The sequence below is a fragment of the Aphelocoma coerulescens genome, chromosome 14 (assembly GCF_041296385.1).
Source record: "Aphelocoma coerulescens isolate FSJ_1873_10779 chromosome 14, UR_Acoe_1.0, whole genome shotgun sequence".
Classification (NCBI taxonomy): domain Eukaryota; kingdom Metazoa; phylum Chordata; class Aves; order Passeriformes; family Corvidae; genus Aphelocoma; species Aphelocoma coerulescens.
Genome location: NC_091028.1, coordinates 7,385,064 through 7,402,006, shown reverse-complemented (window position 1 = coordinate 7,402,006; position 16,943 = coordinate 7,385,064). Strand labels below are relative to the sequence as shown.

The following is a 16,943-nucleotide window of genomic DNA, read 5'->3' as shown; positions in this document are numbered from 1 at the left end:
TACACTAAAAGTCCATCTAGTCCAGCATGCTCCCTTGAAGAGCAGCCACAACAGGATACTTCACAAAGACATTCCTGTCCTTTGTTTTCTATTGAACTCAAGGTGTTGTTCCCCTGTGAGAGAACCACCCCTTGTTAACTATGCTGCCATTTTGTAACTAGAGTGTTAAAAGCTTATAAAATCCAAATAACATGTAACAATAACTCATCCAACAATAACTTTCCCCTCAGCTAAAGCTCTTTGGAGAATGCTCTGTGGATAAAGTAGTTACTTCTTCCTCGCTTAACATGTTTTGTCAATCTTTTGATCTCAGGCCTTTAAGGAATATATTGAAACATAATAATTACAAATGATATGACACAAGGAGAAGCCGTAGTAGTTCTTGCCCTAGTTTCAAAGTAGCTTGCTTAACTGTAAACCAATTGCACTACTATTCTGCAATCCTCCAAGTTAGATGGCAAAATTGTGGTCTTTACTCAATGAATTTTATCTAGAAATTTAATACCTCCATCGAATATGTAGTTCACACTACTACAGAATATATTACTGCATATTTTAAATTAATTAAATTTAATTATTGCATAATTAAATTAATTGTCTTTATTAACAAATCTGAACACAGTGTTTACATCTCTAGAATAAACAAATTCTTTATATAAAGCCTGTACTAGAACTGAAAAGCATCGCTAATTTCTGAATAATTCCTAAAATATGTTTGCATTGTTTCACTAAACAAACAATCCTTCCCTAAAATATACAGCTTACAATTGCATGATTAAATACATATTCACTATAAAGCACAACAAATATTTTTATCTGTGCATTAATTGGAATATTAAAATACTGATATTGTGTCATTTGTCTGCTTTTCATGTTCAGCAGTTTCTAACAGCAGAACATTGGTTTGAAAGCAAGAGAAGGAGAGTTGGGTTCATCCTTTCATTGCAGAGCATAGCATTGCTCTCGCAGCTTCAGCCATTGTACCACTGCTTCTTATCCTTTTTATGTTGTAAAAAAGGGAATATAGAGTCCAGTATTACTCTTGGATGTAAATGCCCAGGGCTCTTGTTGAACTATTCTGCAAGAAGAAGGAAGCGTTGTACATGTCCATACCCAAGACAGGAAAGGTGGTGCTCAAAAGTCAAGAACAATTGTGTGGAGCTGGACAATTTCCATAGAGTGATTTTATGGAAGAAACTGTTTTTAAGTAGTTATTTGCTGCTTTAAATGTGTGTTTTTCATTGACTCCTATCACCATGTTGTTTCATAAAACACAAATGACTTCAAGAAATGAGCACCATCTGTGTTTAATGCCAAACCCTTAACCCTTTGTCTCAGACATCTTTTTCCCAGGCTTTTTAAGTTCTATAGTATTTTTCATCAAGGAAAACTCCACGTGTTCTGCAATATGAACCCTGTCTATACCATTCTTATCAATGAATGGGCATTAATGCAGCCATTGGAATAACTACAATGATCTAGGCTGCACTGTAACATTAAAGAGATTCACACCTCTTGCACAATGCTCTTGTTCATGCTTATTGCTTCATAATTCACGCACTCTCCACAGAGGTGATCTGCATTTCTGTAACAACTATGTAAGTTCAATTCTTACATAAAGGGAGAAACTTGATTTATATGTTGCCATCACCTAAAATCACAGCTATCTTTTTATGGTTTTGGTTTTTAAATTTCTTGGCTAACTTAAAGGAAAAAAAAGGTGAAGAGGCAGACAGAACTGCATCAGCATAATCTCTTGCTAGCAAAGGGATATCTTGTGCTTTTAGGAAAGTTGAAAATAAAGAATTCTTTGCAAATATAAACTATTCAAAGAAGGAGTCATATAGCAACTATTCCTTTTATCTCGTGCATTTGAGAAAATTTTTAAAATCCTAACATAATTTCTTTGGCATAATTATCTGACATCTCATATTCAGTAGCATTCACACTCCAAATTCTCTGGTAGTATTTACATTATAAGTCTGTTTTTCCCTAATTACTTTTGGATTTGTGTGCGCCATTGAATTTGTAGGTGAGGCTTTTGTGTTGCTGTTCAATTATTAGTTTTCCTAGAACTTTCTAGACCAATGTTTTACTCCAGAAATATTAAAAAATTAGAATATATCATAGAAAAGGGCAGCACCAAACATTCAGTAATTTTGAAGGACGATATACATTTTCTAGACATGGCCATTGGGATGAAGCCTCCCTGACTTGTTCAAGACTAAATGTGAAAAACATATGTAGCAAAGTTTGGTTGAATCTTTGATTTGTGTTAAAACACAACTACTGTTGAGTAAGATTTTGTTTATAAATGTCTTCATTCTCTGCAAATTCCTGACCATCTTAAATGCAGTTGTCCATGCTAAAAGGCATCCAACTAAAGGCATTCCAATAGTTATTCCACAGTTCTTTTTAACTGTATGAGTCTCACCTACTTCCCAGTTACACACATCTCTGTCACCTTTTCCTGCTGTTAGCACCAATAACTGCTTGGTCTTAGGTAATGATTTGCAAACAGACATCCACTGAATTCGTATCCTTTTGCCACCTTAGTTTCCAAAGTTTTTGGACCTTGTTCAAAAAATGTAATTGCACAGCAAGACACCTTAACTGCTTTGTAATCCTAATTTGATTGATTAGATGCTACACAGTAGATTGAGAACTTCTTTGTAGTTGTTTGCATTCTGGTTTTAAAGGCAGACTACATCTGAATGAACTATTTCATTTGAAGAGGGACTGAAGTAAATCTGGACCAAATTACTGTTTTTGAGATCTTTACATAGTTCATTGCTAAGTTTCCAGGTCATTGTTCGTTTTAGTTTGCTTCTGGAATTGGACCAAATCTGATTAGATAACTGTAATCTAGAGAAACATAAGAGAAATTTACCCTGTTTTACAAAGCCTAACAAAAAAATAACCTTCCTATCCATCTAAAACAAATTGCACAAGTAATTCTTTAAATGTCAAAGCATTAATTTATAGTGAAGCATATTGGAATGTTGTCTTAAAACTATAAGGAAATAAAAACTGTCTCTTTTTTTATACCTGCAGTATCACTGCTGAACAAGAGCACTGAAAAACTCTTTTGGAGCAGGGAACCATGTTTTGCTTGGTCAGCACGTAGCGTCAGCTCGATGCAGTCTCTTAGCAAGCTCCTGGGCATCAGCAACTTGCAAATAATAAAAAGCATATATTAGACCATTGCACCAAGTGGCAGCTTAGACCTTAATCTGTGAGCTAAAAGAAGTACAACCCAAAAAGCAGGGTTGCATAATACTGGGCCTGATGCAGTATGTACTTACAGAACAGGACTGGCTCAGTATTAGTAAAAGTCAACTTGTTAGGTATTCACTGTGAGCACAGTGTTGCACAATGTGTGCAATAAATTATTGTGTGCATGCATGATCATATTCTGCTCACAGAATAAATGCCTGTGTTCTCTATTGCACATTCTCAAGCATAAATCATCAGGTTTCCAAAACTTCTTTGAAGAATTTTTTTTCCTCGTGATTAGCTTGATGTTGAATCAAGTTCAGTCACCTCAGACACTGACAGCTAAGCCTGAAGGTGAAATACACGAGGTATGAGTCCCATCTTGTTTGTGACTGTTTGCACAGCCAACATTTGAAGCCATGCCCTGAGTTTTGCTTCGAATTTCAAATCCAAGCGACTGCAGCACCCGGAGGAGAGCGCTGAGGGACCGAGCTCTGCTCACCAGTCACAGCCTCCACCCGCCCCAGGACAAAGCCCCGGGCACGGGTCGGTCCGGCCCTCCCGCCACTGCTCGGTGCCCCCAGGGAGCGGCGGGGCCGCCTCGGCCGAGGCACGGCTGTGAGGGACGGGGCGATTTGCCTGGGCCTGGGGACTGACCCCAGAGAACTTTCGAAAATGCTTGCACCAGGAATAGTGTGGCCAGCAGGACTGGGGAAATGACTGTCCTGCACTCGGCCCTGGTGAGGGCACACCTCGAGAGCTGCGTCCAGTTCCTGGATCCCTCAATTCAGGAAGGACATTGAGGGATTGGAGTGTGTCCAGAGAAAGGCAACGAAGCTGGGGAAGGGTCTGCAGCACAGCTCCTATGAGGAGCAGCTGAGGGGCTCAGCCGGGAGAAAAGTAGGCTCAGGGGAGACCTTATTGCTCTTCAAGTACCTGAAAGGAGGTTGTAGCAGTAGGGGTCGATCTCTTCTCCCAGGCAACCAGCGACAGGAAGAGAGGACACAGTATTAAGCCGCGCCAGGGGAGGCTTACGTAGGACACAGAAGGAATTTCTTCCCAGAAAGGGTGATTAGACATTGGAACGGGCTGCCCAGGGAGGTGGTGGAGTCACTGTCCCTTGAGGTGTTAAGGGACAGGCTGGACGTGGCCCTTAGTGCCATGCTCTGGTTGACACGGTGATGCTCGGTCATAGGTTGAACTCGACGACCTCAGAGCTCTTTTCCAACCTTCATGGTTCAGTGACTCCGTTCCGGGGGCAGCCGGTAACAACTCCCCCCATCGCCGCTCTCTGAGGGCAGGAGTGCCCGGATGTGCCGCTCCGCCTCCCGCACGTGCGCGGCGCCAGGGCGCGCGGCTCCCCCGCCCCCGCCCGCGGGCCAACCGCCGGGGCCCGCGCCCGGGGAGGGCGGTCCCGGGCGCAGAGCTCGCGAGAGGAACATGGCCGCGGCGGGCCGGGGTGAGCGGGACAGCGCGGGCGGGGGGCGCGGGGCGCGCGCGGTCGGGCGCCGCCTCACGGGGTCCGGGCCTCACGGGTCGGCCGCGCTGCCGCGCGCTGGAACAGGCAGGGCAGGGCCGGGCCGGGCCGGGCCGGGCCACGCCGCTGAGCGGGAGTGGCACCGCCGGCAGCCGCCGCCGCCCGGCCCCGGGGTGGGCTGCGCGCCGCCCCGCCTGCAGAGCCTTCTGAAGGAGGTGGGGGCGGGCGGGAGTGCCGAGAGTGGCGGCCACCCCCTCCCTGCCGGGGGCGGGCAGGGTTCCCGCGGGGCTGCAGCAGGGGACACGGTGGGGGGCGGCCCCCCAGCTTCGCCGGGCCGCTCTGGGTCTCGAGCAGGTGGAGGTGCCGGTGCCCGCTCTGCGTCCTGGGACGCGGCTCGCACCGGGCCGGCCCCTGCCGTGCGGCCACTGGTGGATCTATCCCGTGTTATTATTTGTTAGTAAGGAACACTCGCTCCCGGGTGAGGGTGCAGGGCTGTGAGCAGCAGGGAGGCACTGCGGGCCCGGGCCCGAACCCTGCGGGCGTTGAGATGGGAGCGCCTCGCCCGGAGCCGCGGAGGGGAGACGTGAGCCCTCCGTGACCCCAATCGTGCAGCTGCAGCGGAGGTCACCGAGCTGTGAGAAGAGCGAGCCTTAGACCAGGGACTGTTAACGAGTTCGACTTGTTTTCTGCGACATTACATGGATTTTAGATGGCACTTGGTTAATCCATTTTAGGCTGGTCAGGCATTGGAACGGGTTGCCCAAGAAGGTGGGGGAGTCACCGTCCGTAAGGCGTTTTAAGGACTGGATGTGGCTCTGGGTGATACAGTTTAGAGGTTTCGGTGGTGCTGCTGGTTTGATGGTTGGACTGGACAATATTAAAGGTCACTTTCAAGCTCGATGATTCCACGATTCTAGAATCAGCTTTGTAAACAAGTGTATGCACAGCACCTGTATGCACAGCCCCCCATCCCGGGTGCAGGTCACTTGACTGACGCTTGCGGCAGTGACATTCTTTGGGACGCGGGGAGCCAGGTGGAGAGCTGTGCTGCCGTGCCGTGCATTTCTGCCAGCAAATACATTTGCCTTTGTTCCATTTATGTGAGTCTTGTATTGGCGTGCAAGTGTGCAGTGCAGAAAACTGCTGTTAGTCAGTCTCAGTGCAGTCGAGAGATAATACCAGGACTTCTGGCTGCAGCAGGCAATTAGCTGAGATAAAGACTACAGGATTTAAAGTGAATAACTTGTCTAGTTATGAAGTAAGTATCAGAAAAATTATCTTTTCATGAATGTTTCAAAAACACTACCGTGAAATCTGGTATGCCAATATGTCTAAAATACTTAAAACTTAAACATCACTCACCTCTTAAGAAAAAAAGCCAAGCTTACACTGTCCTGTGGGTGCAGCATGTTCTCAGGTTCTTGTTTATGGGGAGTTGTTCACGTCTTCCTCACGCTGCATCTTTTCCTTTATGATTAAAAAAGTCCAGGTTTTGAATTAATTGAGGTTTTAAAGCTCTCAAAAAGGGCACAGCTGGCATTTCATAAAATTATTCTCTTAATGTGTGACATTTTATCTTGTTCCTTCCTGAAGCTTTCTTTCCTGTGTAATTACTTAGGGCAGATGTGACTTTGTGGTATAACTTGCATTTAAAACTAGACAAGATTGCTGTCTGGTAATGGCACCAGTTACGAAGCAAGTAAAAACATCTAGAAGCTGAAGATCCTTATCACATTATTGGAAGTGCAGAACATCTTTCAGGATTTGGCAGTATTTGGAGAAGTGTAGAAAACTGAACTTAATGATGCAAATGAGTTTTTAGAAGCAGTCATACGATAACATGGAAATCACCTTAATATTTACCTTTTCTATTCGTCAGATTCTGTTGAATGAGGTATTATAAAAAAGCTTTAATAGTGAGGGTTAATACACAGGTATTGAGACAAATTTAGTGGTTTATATGCTTAAAATATTTTAAAAATTGGAACTTTTGCTTGTTATCCTAGCAATGAAATTAGATAATTGATGACACGATGGATGAATATAATATTGGATAGGGAATATACTTAGTTGTGGTTTGGGGTTTTTTAAACAGTGTTTAGATTACTGAAGAAATGATTATTGGAAGGAAGAGGGAATATATTTTATCATAGGCCACTTATTTTTGTGGGCCTTTTTGGCATTTCCATCTTGTAACCTCTTTGTCTTGTGTGTTTTGGTTTGGTTTTTTACATGTTCAGCTTTTACCCTCTGTCACTGATATGTACAGAAACCATAACACCAGCTTCAGCCTTTAAAAGAATTAAAAATAATCTGTTAGGATTCATCTCTGGGATCAAAAGTAAAATTGTGTGGCTGAGCAATGTATGGGATGTTTTAAGTCTGATACCTGTGGGTTCAAAGCCAAAACTGGAAAACCCCATTAGTGTTACTGTATGAAACAGCATTTGATAAATGCCAGACTTAAAAATAACTGACTTTTTAAACTTTTCTACATATAGTATGCAGTAGGTTTCTATTGGCTTAATCATACGTGTCTGTATATGTACATATGTACACGCATACTCTAAAATATTTTAAGAAATGAAGTGTTGGAACAAACCATTTGAGCTGGTGACATAGCAAAAAGACAAAATGTAGGTGTGAACACATTTCCTTTTCTTTTTTTTGTAAAGGTTCCATTGTATTGGAATCTATAGAAAACTAAAATATATTTCTGTTGTATAATTGGCACTTCCAAATGTGAAGAAAGAACTAGGGCTGGGTTTGTGTACTGTAGTTGAGTTAAAAGGAGCAGGTGATGCACCTCTGGTACTGCTGTTCTTGCCAGAGGTAACTGGAAAGACAAATACCATCTTGGTATTTGAGTAGGAATATGAAAGGTGCTAAAAGATGCACAAAGAATATATTGAAATCATTTTACTCTCAGGATTTCAACCCAGTAACACATTTTAACATCCTAAAACTGCAGAAACTGAGAAAGCTGAACTAGTATTCTTAAGGCTTTAATTTCTCAGGTTGAACAAATTACGTAACTTTTAAAATAAAGAATCATTGAGACATCTTTGTGATTTTTGGTTTTCCTTTTTACTTTCCAACCAACCAGGAATGTGCTGAAACAGACACTTTAGAAGGGTACTAGAGATACACGGTAAGTGCTGTGTCTTAAAAATTTTAAACTTTCTAAATACATTTTTTTAATAAAGCTGCTGTGCTATTTTTTAGTGAGCAGTGTATCCCCTTAAATTGTGGTGGTTTTATAATCCTGTTAAAATGGTAGGTTTTCCAAGAGATTTGTTCCTATACAAACAGAAATTTGGTCATATGTAATACTTGTATTACATAAACTTAAGAGCAAGTTACTGTGATTTTATGCTTTGGCCTTTGATATGAGTGGGTTTTAATCATCTCTTAAGATTATGACTTAAATATTCATATGCTGATTAAACAATATTTTCTCTTTTTAAAGGACTGTCATGCTTACAAGCCTTCACAGATGTTAGACTTTTTCCAAATGGGAATAGTTTTGGTATCAATACTTTGGCCTGAGAGCATTTTGTTTATTTTTATCAGTTTTTCTGGAGTGACTCAGGCTTGTACCAGCACAGCACTTCCAGAGGGCACCCAGACCCCATGTGGTTTGGTTAAATCAATCCAGTTATTAGATGAGGAAACTTCTGTCTCAAAGGGAGTAAGCAAGGATGTTTAATGGATGCTGATAGTGCTGTTTCAGGTGGTGTTGGGAAGTCAAGCAGCTTAGTTAAACAAGGAATTTGGGTTATATTGACTAGCACATTCTCAGTTCTGGAACTGTGTGCTTCTGGTGTTTAGCTGGTCCCTAAATTGTGAAAATTCTGATCCTGCCCCACCCTCCTTATCTTTTGTATGGGAAAAAGGGGGGTGGAACAGGTTGCCTGATTTTCAGGATAACCAAGACAGAGCATCAAACTTAAAGCCTCTTGATAGTTTCCACTGAGCCCTCCTAGATGAACCAGAACATTGGTTCCAGCTCTACAGAAAAAGCAGACACTGCACACAACTTTCATGGCTAAGAGCTTCTCCAGAGACTGGAAGAACAACACGTACAGAACTGGATATACACAGAAGGGGGTATGTATCTGTAGCATTGATGTATTCCAACAAACCCCAAAACTGTGTTAGGCAAAAAATCCCAGCTGGAAACACTAAAAGGTAGGGGAGCTTCCCCTAACCCGAAGGCAAGGTGTGTTTTAGGGTTGTGTGCAGGCTCCATGAAGAGCAGGTTTGATTAGACTTGGCAAACCAGTTCAGTTTGTGTCCTCCTTTGGTAAATCTGCAACCTCTGATTATTACTGTGAATAAATCTGCTGCTTTTTTAGCTGCGTGTCCAAAAAAAAAAGATGAACAACTGAGATTAAGACTCTTTGCACTTTACAGCCATGAATGTTTCATGTTTGCTTCTTCAAATGAAATTATTCCGTGCTGTGCTGAGGACAGGGAACCAGTATTCCTGGCATTGTTTTTAAACCTCTTTAGCAGCTGAAGTTCAAGAGCTAAAATTGCACAGTGTTAGTTACGGAATACAACTTTTTTCAAACTTTCGTTCTGTGAAAGATTGATGTATACCACAAAAATCTCCCATATCCTGAAACTCCAAAGCAAATGCACATTACAGAATTTATTGAAGTGTTCAGGTTACTGTTATTAAATCCAGATGTTCACGTAACAGTTTTGCACTTGTGCAATGAACTGGATGTCTGCAATTGTTGACTCAGTAGAGAGTATTTTAAGATTTCATATTTGGTACTTGGCTTAAGCCATTAATTTTATGTTTGAAAAGGGGCTTTTATCTGGGCATGGTGCCAAAAGCAACAAAGTGAGAGAGAAGTCATAGTTACACTAATTTTTGATCTTCACACCAACTAATGAAACACAAATGAACAAAACAAAACATAAAGACAAAAAGGAAACCCACTGTTTTTCTACCCTTCTAATTGGATTTATGACATAATGAGTCCTAGTTACATACCTGAGAAGGACATGCAGTTGTGTTCTTATTTCCACATTTTGTGTCTAATGCTAGAAGCCTGCTGGAAGGCTAGGGAACAGTTGCTGAAAACTTGTTTACAGATTCTAGAGACATTTAAATCAGTTTGCTAGTAATTCTTTAAATGTAAAAGAGGTATCTCATAAAAATTCAGCAGAGAAACTCATTAAAATTAGTTCAGATTGTTAGTGTATTCAGTAAAGTTCAGTTAATACCCAAAGTGGTTCTTGCATCTCAAGTAGTGGCAAACTTCTCAGTATTTCCTACACAAAAAAGGTAGATGAGACATAGAATTCCAGCTACTGAAATTCTGTCTAATACATTGCTGCAGTGCTTAATTTTGTTCCCCATATTTTTAAAATTGAAAATATATAGCTTGGTAAAGTTGCAATCCAGCAAAGCTTTAAGCATGCGTTTCTGACACTAAATGGGTTGCACAGAGTTGAACACAACGCTTAAAGCTTTTCAGGATTTAGAACCACATGGTAGTAAAGCTTTACGAAAGTAATGTTGTGACCCAGGGAAAGCAGTGTGCATGTGAATGTGTCTGGGGTGGCTGTCTCCTCCTCACAGTGCTACAGGTGCAATTCTGTGTACAGGTCCATTGTACCTGTGTACATTGGCAAGGGTTCAGTGTAAGATGGGAATTTGGGGTTTGGTGTTTGTGCTTGGGTGTTGAGAGAACACCCGATGTCACCGTTAACCTCACGTGTTTTAGAATGCTGCATAAGGCGTGTTACCAGTCTTTTTGTACAGTGTGAATTGGCCATCTTGGCACATTCCTTTGTACATGAGTGACTGGAAGTGGGAATGCAAGGAAGTGTTTTGTACTTTTATAATTTTCCTTGGTGCTCAGGCAGGTGAGGGTCTCAGGATTGGTGTATTCTGAAAATGGAGCTTGCTGAATATACCGAGATGGCTATACAGAAACTAATGGGATCTCCGTGTTCATTATGGTTGATCTGAATTGTAGCATTTGTGTGTTATTTTAGGAGTTTTTGAATGGACTAATAAATCTCTCTGAACTACTTTTGAGTGTGTTTTTTCATTACATATCACTTGGTATGCTATTTTTTTAGGATTTTCTCTTTAAAAAATAAAATTTTAAACATATTTTTCCATGGACAGTACAACTAAGGTACGAAAAAAGAAATGCCTTAATGTTTTGCTAATGTTTTTCAGTATGTAACTTGTACTCTTAGTACAGCTAGACTCTTTATAAATATATTTAGTGTATTTATAAGGTTTTTGTTAAGGACTTGTAACCTGTGTGAATTAGGAATTTATAGAAACAACTGGAAACATCACCATTTTTGACTTAATGTTTTCAACACTAATTTCACTTGGAGTGTCTGTACAGCAGAAGGTTTTTAATACCCAGTTTATGAGGGTAGAGCTCACTTACAGTGTTTCTAGTAAATACTTAATTCAAGAGAAGTTACTGCTTTATTTTGCAGTCTTTATTATTTCTGAATTTGTATGGGTTAATTATAGTAATGCTTCTTTATGTTAATGTCAAATAATACAGCAGCACTCAAATACAAAGTACTGAGCAAATGCTGACATTTTTTGCAAAATAAGCCATCTTTATGGTTATGGGAATTGTAAGTCTTCCAGTGTGAATCAAGCCCTAAATAATTCTCTCTATGTCTGTAGACAGTTTTAACCAACTTTTTTTGCTTCTATGAATAACAGAATGTAATTTGTGATTTCTTCTGGAATCAGATCCTTCTTCCTCTGCCAGATGTTCCACCCTTCCTCTGTTCTGCCAGTTAAACCATTTGATGGCTCTTTTACCAGGTCCTGCATCATAAGCCTAATTTTAAAAACTTGTCCTGCAGAATTGGGAAAAGAGAAAAGTGGAGTCTCTTGGAAAAGGTGAAATGCAGGTGGTGAGAACCTACTCCTGCCCATAGTTCATCTTTGCTGCCCTGGGAATGCTGTGGGGAGTGTGGAGCCAGCCCAGCCATCAGACACAGGGGCTGGATAAAACACTGGGACGTGCTTCCCTTTGCTGCAGAGTAAACCACACTCACAGGAGACCCCTAGACACAGACACAGTTCTACATCTACTGCTCCTCAAATACCTGGAGCAGTTGGGGCCTGAAGGTGGTGCAGAAGATAGAATTCCATAGTGTCTCCCATCTGCCTGTGGGTTCTTGCCATCTGTAGTAGACTTTGGAAAGCCTAAGTCAAGCCTTGTGGTGGCTGGCTGAGGAACATGGTCAACAAAAGGCTATTGAGGTAGCATTTTTGATGGGTAAAACTGAGTTGAGGTGATTTAGTGATACATGGAGGAGAGAAAAAATTAAAAATTCAGGAATAGAAATCAGGAAAGTGGGTACTGACGTGATCTGGGGAAAAAATAACTATTGTCTGATGCTAGAAAAAAACCCAATGAAAATAGACAAAGAGAAGAAACCCCATGGCTACAGTATTTATATCTGAGCAGATGATACTTAATGAATATCTTTTTTTCATCAGATAGTCAGTATTTTCCAATGGAGTTTCTAATAAAGCTTTGTAGTATCTTTTTTAGATATTTTGAGTGCTGCTCAAACGACAAGAACTACAGAAAGTAGATGTGTGACAGCTGCTAAGTGCAGAAATTTGTAATCTACTGTAAGGAATTTTATGTTACCATCTCTTTCTTATTTATTTTTAAACAAGCAGCTTTGCATGGAATGAAACATTGGAACACAATAGTTTAATAGATAAGTCTTCTTTGAAACTGGCCTCAGGCAACATAAACTCTCCTGACCCAGAGTTTCTGCCCTATTAGTCTTTAGCTAATTTCAGTAGGGCAAATAGAATTCAAGTTCATTTTAACTTTGGAGATCGTGAGAATTTGGTTCTTAAAGCACTGAGGGCATGGACTGGATTATAGCATTAAACTGTTTAGAACATCAGAGTTTTCAGGCACCATACTAATAACATACTTTTTATGATTATTTTAGAATCTGGGTGTTGATCTGGAGATTAAGCTGTATCACTCATAATCTTGAATCTGTATTTATAAAGAAGCAATAAGTGATACTCCTTTACCCTGTTCACAGAGAAGATTGTCCTTATTAGAAGAAATGTGTTTGATTTGAAAAGTAAAAATTTGGCTTTTGTTTAGTGAAGAGTGTAATTTTGTCTTTAACAAATTTATTTATTTTTCTGTTAGTGATAATTCAATGTCTGTGGTATCTCTTCATGCTTAATTACCAGTGTTTAGGAATCTCAGGGCAGGGATTTTGTGGTTTGTTGTGGGATTTTTCTTCCTGGAAGTCTGCTTAACTGCATGGAATTTAGCATTCTTTCAGTCTGCATCCTTGTTGCTTCTGTTAAACCCACTTTAATTCCTGGGAAGATGCTGTAAAGTGTAAATCTATTACAAGTGATATCATTGTATTCACACTGTGACCTTTTGTCACTGCTGTATAAAAACTGTGGCCACTTAACACGATGTGGAGTCTGAGCAGGTGATCAGTGCAGTGTGACACTGTTCTGCTTCCCAATAAGGTGGAACAACTTTATCCCTGCTATATCAGCAGGTCTAACTTGGAGAAAGCTGAAACTGGGGAGGAAGGGGATCATCCTCCTGGAGCCATGAATCTAAATGATAGCTCGTATAAGAGATGAAAAAACTGCTCTTTCCCTTCAAAGTCCTTTTTAGAATTTTAATAGAAAGTAATGCTTTGAAGCCAAGAAAATAAACATATTTGCCCTGTTCAGAGGCAGCTTTGGCTGTAAGGGTGGGCCTCATTGTGACTCCAGAACAATGAAAAATACAGGAGAGAATAATTTATACATATTGAATAGAAGAGCTGGCAATAGCACGAAGTGGTATTGTGGGATTGCCAGCATGTTGTGTCTCTGCCTCTGTTTAGTTGAGGAAGATGAGCATTCATACCCACCCAGCAGGTATGGGAGGAACATGTGTCTTTAATGTGTGTAGCTAATTGTGAGATACCTTTGGGAACTCCAGGAGTGCCTTCAGAATCTAAGGTTGTAGCTCACCAAAACTGGTTTTGTCTAAGCAGGACAGCAGTACTATAAAAAAATAATCTTAATACTTTCACCACCACCTTTAATTAGCCCTTAATTGTGCTTTTGTTGCTGTTCAAAATTTGTCACTGCATGTTGGCTAAATTGCTGAAGAGATTGTCCCATGAACTTGTAAACCAGACACATCAATTGTGTGGTACCAGGCCTCTGTTTTCTTTCTAGTTAAAGGAAATAGATAGAGGAGAAGATTAAATATTTCTAATAACTTTAAAGTGAAACCAGTAATTTGAGACAGTTAAATACATGTGGTAAGGCTCTGCCATGATTTTACATGGTGGTTACACGATCAGAAGTAAGAAACTGGAAAGAATATTGTAGATGAACTCTTAGCACTTGGTGCAAATCAGGTAAAGAATGCACAGTAAATGGCTACTGCTTAAGATGTACTGCAAGTTGATTTTTATCTTTTTTTAATTAAACATTAATCTGTCACCTTCTAAGTTTTTGTTTTGTCCATTAGCAGGTTAAATACAAAAAATTTTATTTTCAGAAGTTGGAAGCAACAAGTTACTGGTTTCCATGGGAGCTAATTCAAGTTATTGTTTGCATTGTTAATACCTTACAGTAGCTGTGTTGGTCCAAGTCAATATGCAGCAAAAGGTTTGTGAAAGAGAGGTTTTCTTAGTTGTCCTAAGGTTGTGAGTAGGTACTGCTTAACTGAGGACCATCTACACATGTCACTGAATTTCAGCTCAGACATAATCATTCTGATTTTTGCAAGATCCTCTAAACTGTCATTGCTTGTAATCTCTAATTATGTTTACATTATTTTGAAATGTCTAATTAGCACTTAGTTTATTGCTGAATGCGAATAGTATGTTAAATTCTGTCCAATAGGAGTTGATTATATTTTTTAAGAGAATACCAAATATTACATTAATAAAATTTTGCTAATCTCTGTAACAGTGTGTAGATATAAAAAGAATCAAAGTATAGATTTTTCAAGAAATTTCATCTGATAGAAATGATTGTGCAATGTTCAGTCACACTTATGATGGGAGGTAGAAAACAGCACGTTCAATGGGAAGCAGTCCTGTAGTTCCTTCCTCTTTGACTTGAATCCTTGTGCTTTCCTTGCTTTGTTCAGTTCAAGGGCTTGGTTTACAGGCAGTAAAATAAACAGAATAGCACCTGCAGCTTAGTCATAAATGGGAACATCTCACAGTATCCAAGCAAACAAATGAAATCATGGAGTCATCTAACCTTTCCTGAAATGCCTTAAGAGCTCTACCATCATTCATTGTTAAGATAGATCACTATTTTGGCTACCAAAGGTATCTGAACACACAGAGGAATTGTGAAAGATTATGATTCAATTCATTGATAAAAGTTACTAATTATTGTCTGAGCTGTCATGTGCATTTATAATACCAAAGCAAACACTCGGGTTTTGATTTTTTCATATGTTGGCAACTTCAATTACATAAATAGATTCTTCTGGCTACACCTTATGTTTGCTGGCCACAGAAAATCATGGAGCACATAGGGTCTTACTATTTCCTTCCACAAAGTTCTGTCATAGACCAGAAGAACTGAACTTGCTTTTGGGCAGGTTAATCTGAGTTGATCTCACAATTATTCAAACACTGCAAAGCACTTTATATTAAAACTGAAATTAAGAACTTCGGATTTTTTGCTAATTGGAACTCATTAAATAAGTTGCTTCTGAAATCATACGTCACTATGTTTCATTGTAAAAAATGAATCTAATTTAAATATGTAGACATTTATGAGGGTTAGAAAGTAGAAGCATCATATGTTTGCACACCACACTAATGCAGATAGCTTTTTATTGTTGTTTGGTTGGTTTCTTTTTTACACCTAAATTTAGCAAGGCAAAGAAACACTGATCTAGTGTTGCTTTGTAAACTGAGTCTAAATGTACTTCTTGCCAGTATTAATATCAGCTTTTTAAATTAGAGTATTAAAGCAAATGTAGAATATTGACAATCAACATCATCTTCACAGACTGAAAAATAGGAATGTCATGTTTCGATTTTTCTAAGCATTTGCACACAACATATTTCCATATATAGTGTGTGTAACATCTAAATAAGATACTGCTTCATGTTTTGCCTATCTAGTTTTAAGTATTTTTATGAAGCTCTTTATTTTAATAGAACTAGTGAGGATATGTGCTATGACAGCTTTGTATTTGTTTAATCACGTTGATACAGCTGAACCAATTAATGTTGCCTTCATAGGAGCATTGTTTATTAAGAATATCCACAGAAAAGTTGAGATTAAATCAAATTATGTCTGCTCATAAGGTGATTAAAAGTAAAATGTTGTTGAGGGCTGTGTCTCAAGTCCTTCACTTACAAGTCATGGGACAACACTTCCAAGTATTGTGGCCAGAATTCTGGTTGCTGCTGAGTGCTCAGACAGCAGCTCTTAGAAAAGATGGACTCAGCTGTAGATGAAATAATTCATTGTCCTCTCATGATTCAGAGTGTTCAGCACAAATCTGTATGAACTCTGCTACAAACACAGAAAGTTAGCACAACATAGCTTCTGCTTAGTAAGTATTGTATTATTGGTAAAAGTATTATTGGTAAAAGGTAAATTAAAAGCTGTCCTGAGTTATCTGGATGGGTTAATGGATGTTTGCTTCCATGCTTGGTCTTAAACAGCTCCCTAGGTGAGCATCTCTCTCTCACAGGGTGAAATAGCAGAGTAGTTCAGACTTCTCCTTGAAGATGGAGATTGTCGACTGGGTATTACCTTTAAGAGGCAGCTAATTTTAGACTTTACTTTTTGTTTGGTTCCTCAGACCGATTTATTGATTTTTGTGCACACTGCAGAGTTTCACAACTGTTTCTTAAAGGAAGATTTAACAATTTAAACATCACTTTCATCTGAAGGTATGAGTTTTGTTTCAGTCATTAATATTGTGTATATTGAACTTTTGCTTGCTTTACTTAAAATATTTGTAAGAAGTTTAGCATTTTGAATAAATTCTCTTATTATCATTTTAAAGCCCTTGAAATGTGAATACAGAAGTTAGTTGTAATATTTACAACTACTTAAAACATTTGTATGAGACCTTAAGGTACTTAAACGCTAAACTTCTCAGCATTGCTATGAGGTAGATTCTTTCCAGTGAAGGTTTATGTGTAGCCCAGAAGACTTCACCAACTCTTGTTTGAACAGGTTAGTTTGAGAAGGCAG

The 16,943-nt window shown here is 39.6% G+C and overlaps 1 protein-coding gene and 1 long non-coding RNA gene across 5 annotated transcripts in view; one reads left to right on the top strand and one right to left on the bottom strand.

Moving 5' to 3' along the window:
- Window positions 1–604: 604 nt before the first annotated feature.
- LOC138118533 (uncharacterized) lies at window positions 605–4,504 on the bottom strand. The gene is made up of 3 exons (XR_011155190.1): window positions 4,153–4,504; window positions 3,049–3,172; window positions 605–1,078 (listed from the first exon to the last, which is right to left on the bottom strand). It is a non-coding gene; the product is annotated as an uncharacterized lncRNA (long non-coding RNA).
- A 112-nt stretch (window positions 4,505–4,616) lies between these two features.
- Window positions 4,617–16,943, top strand: part of MRTFB (myocardin related transcription factor B) — a 70,538-nt gene continuing 58,211 nt past the window's right edge. For 2 of the 4 annotated variants that reach the window (XM_069029412.1, XM_069029408.1), the window contains exon 1: window positions 4,617–4,675. In XM_069029412.1, the coding sequence (XP_068885513.1) occupies window positions 4,657–4,675 (19 nt within the window). In that variant the 5' untranslated portion in view covers window positions 4,617–4,656. Of the gene's footprint in view, window positions 4,676–5,065; window positions 5,952–7,799; window positions 7,845–16,943 lie in introns of those variants that run through there. The other 2 variants (XM_069029409.1, XM_069029410.1) reach the window with 2 other exon arrangements.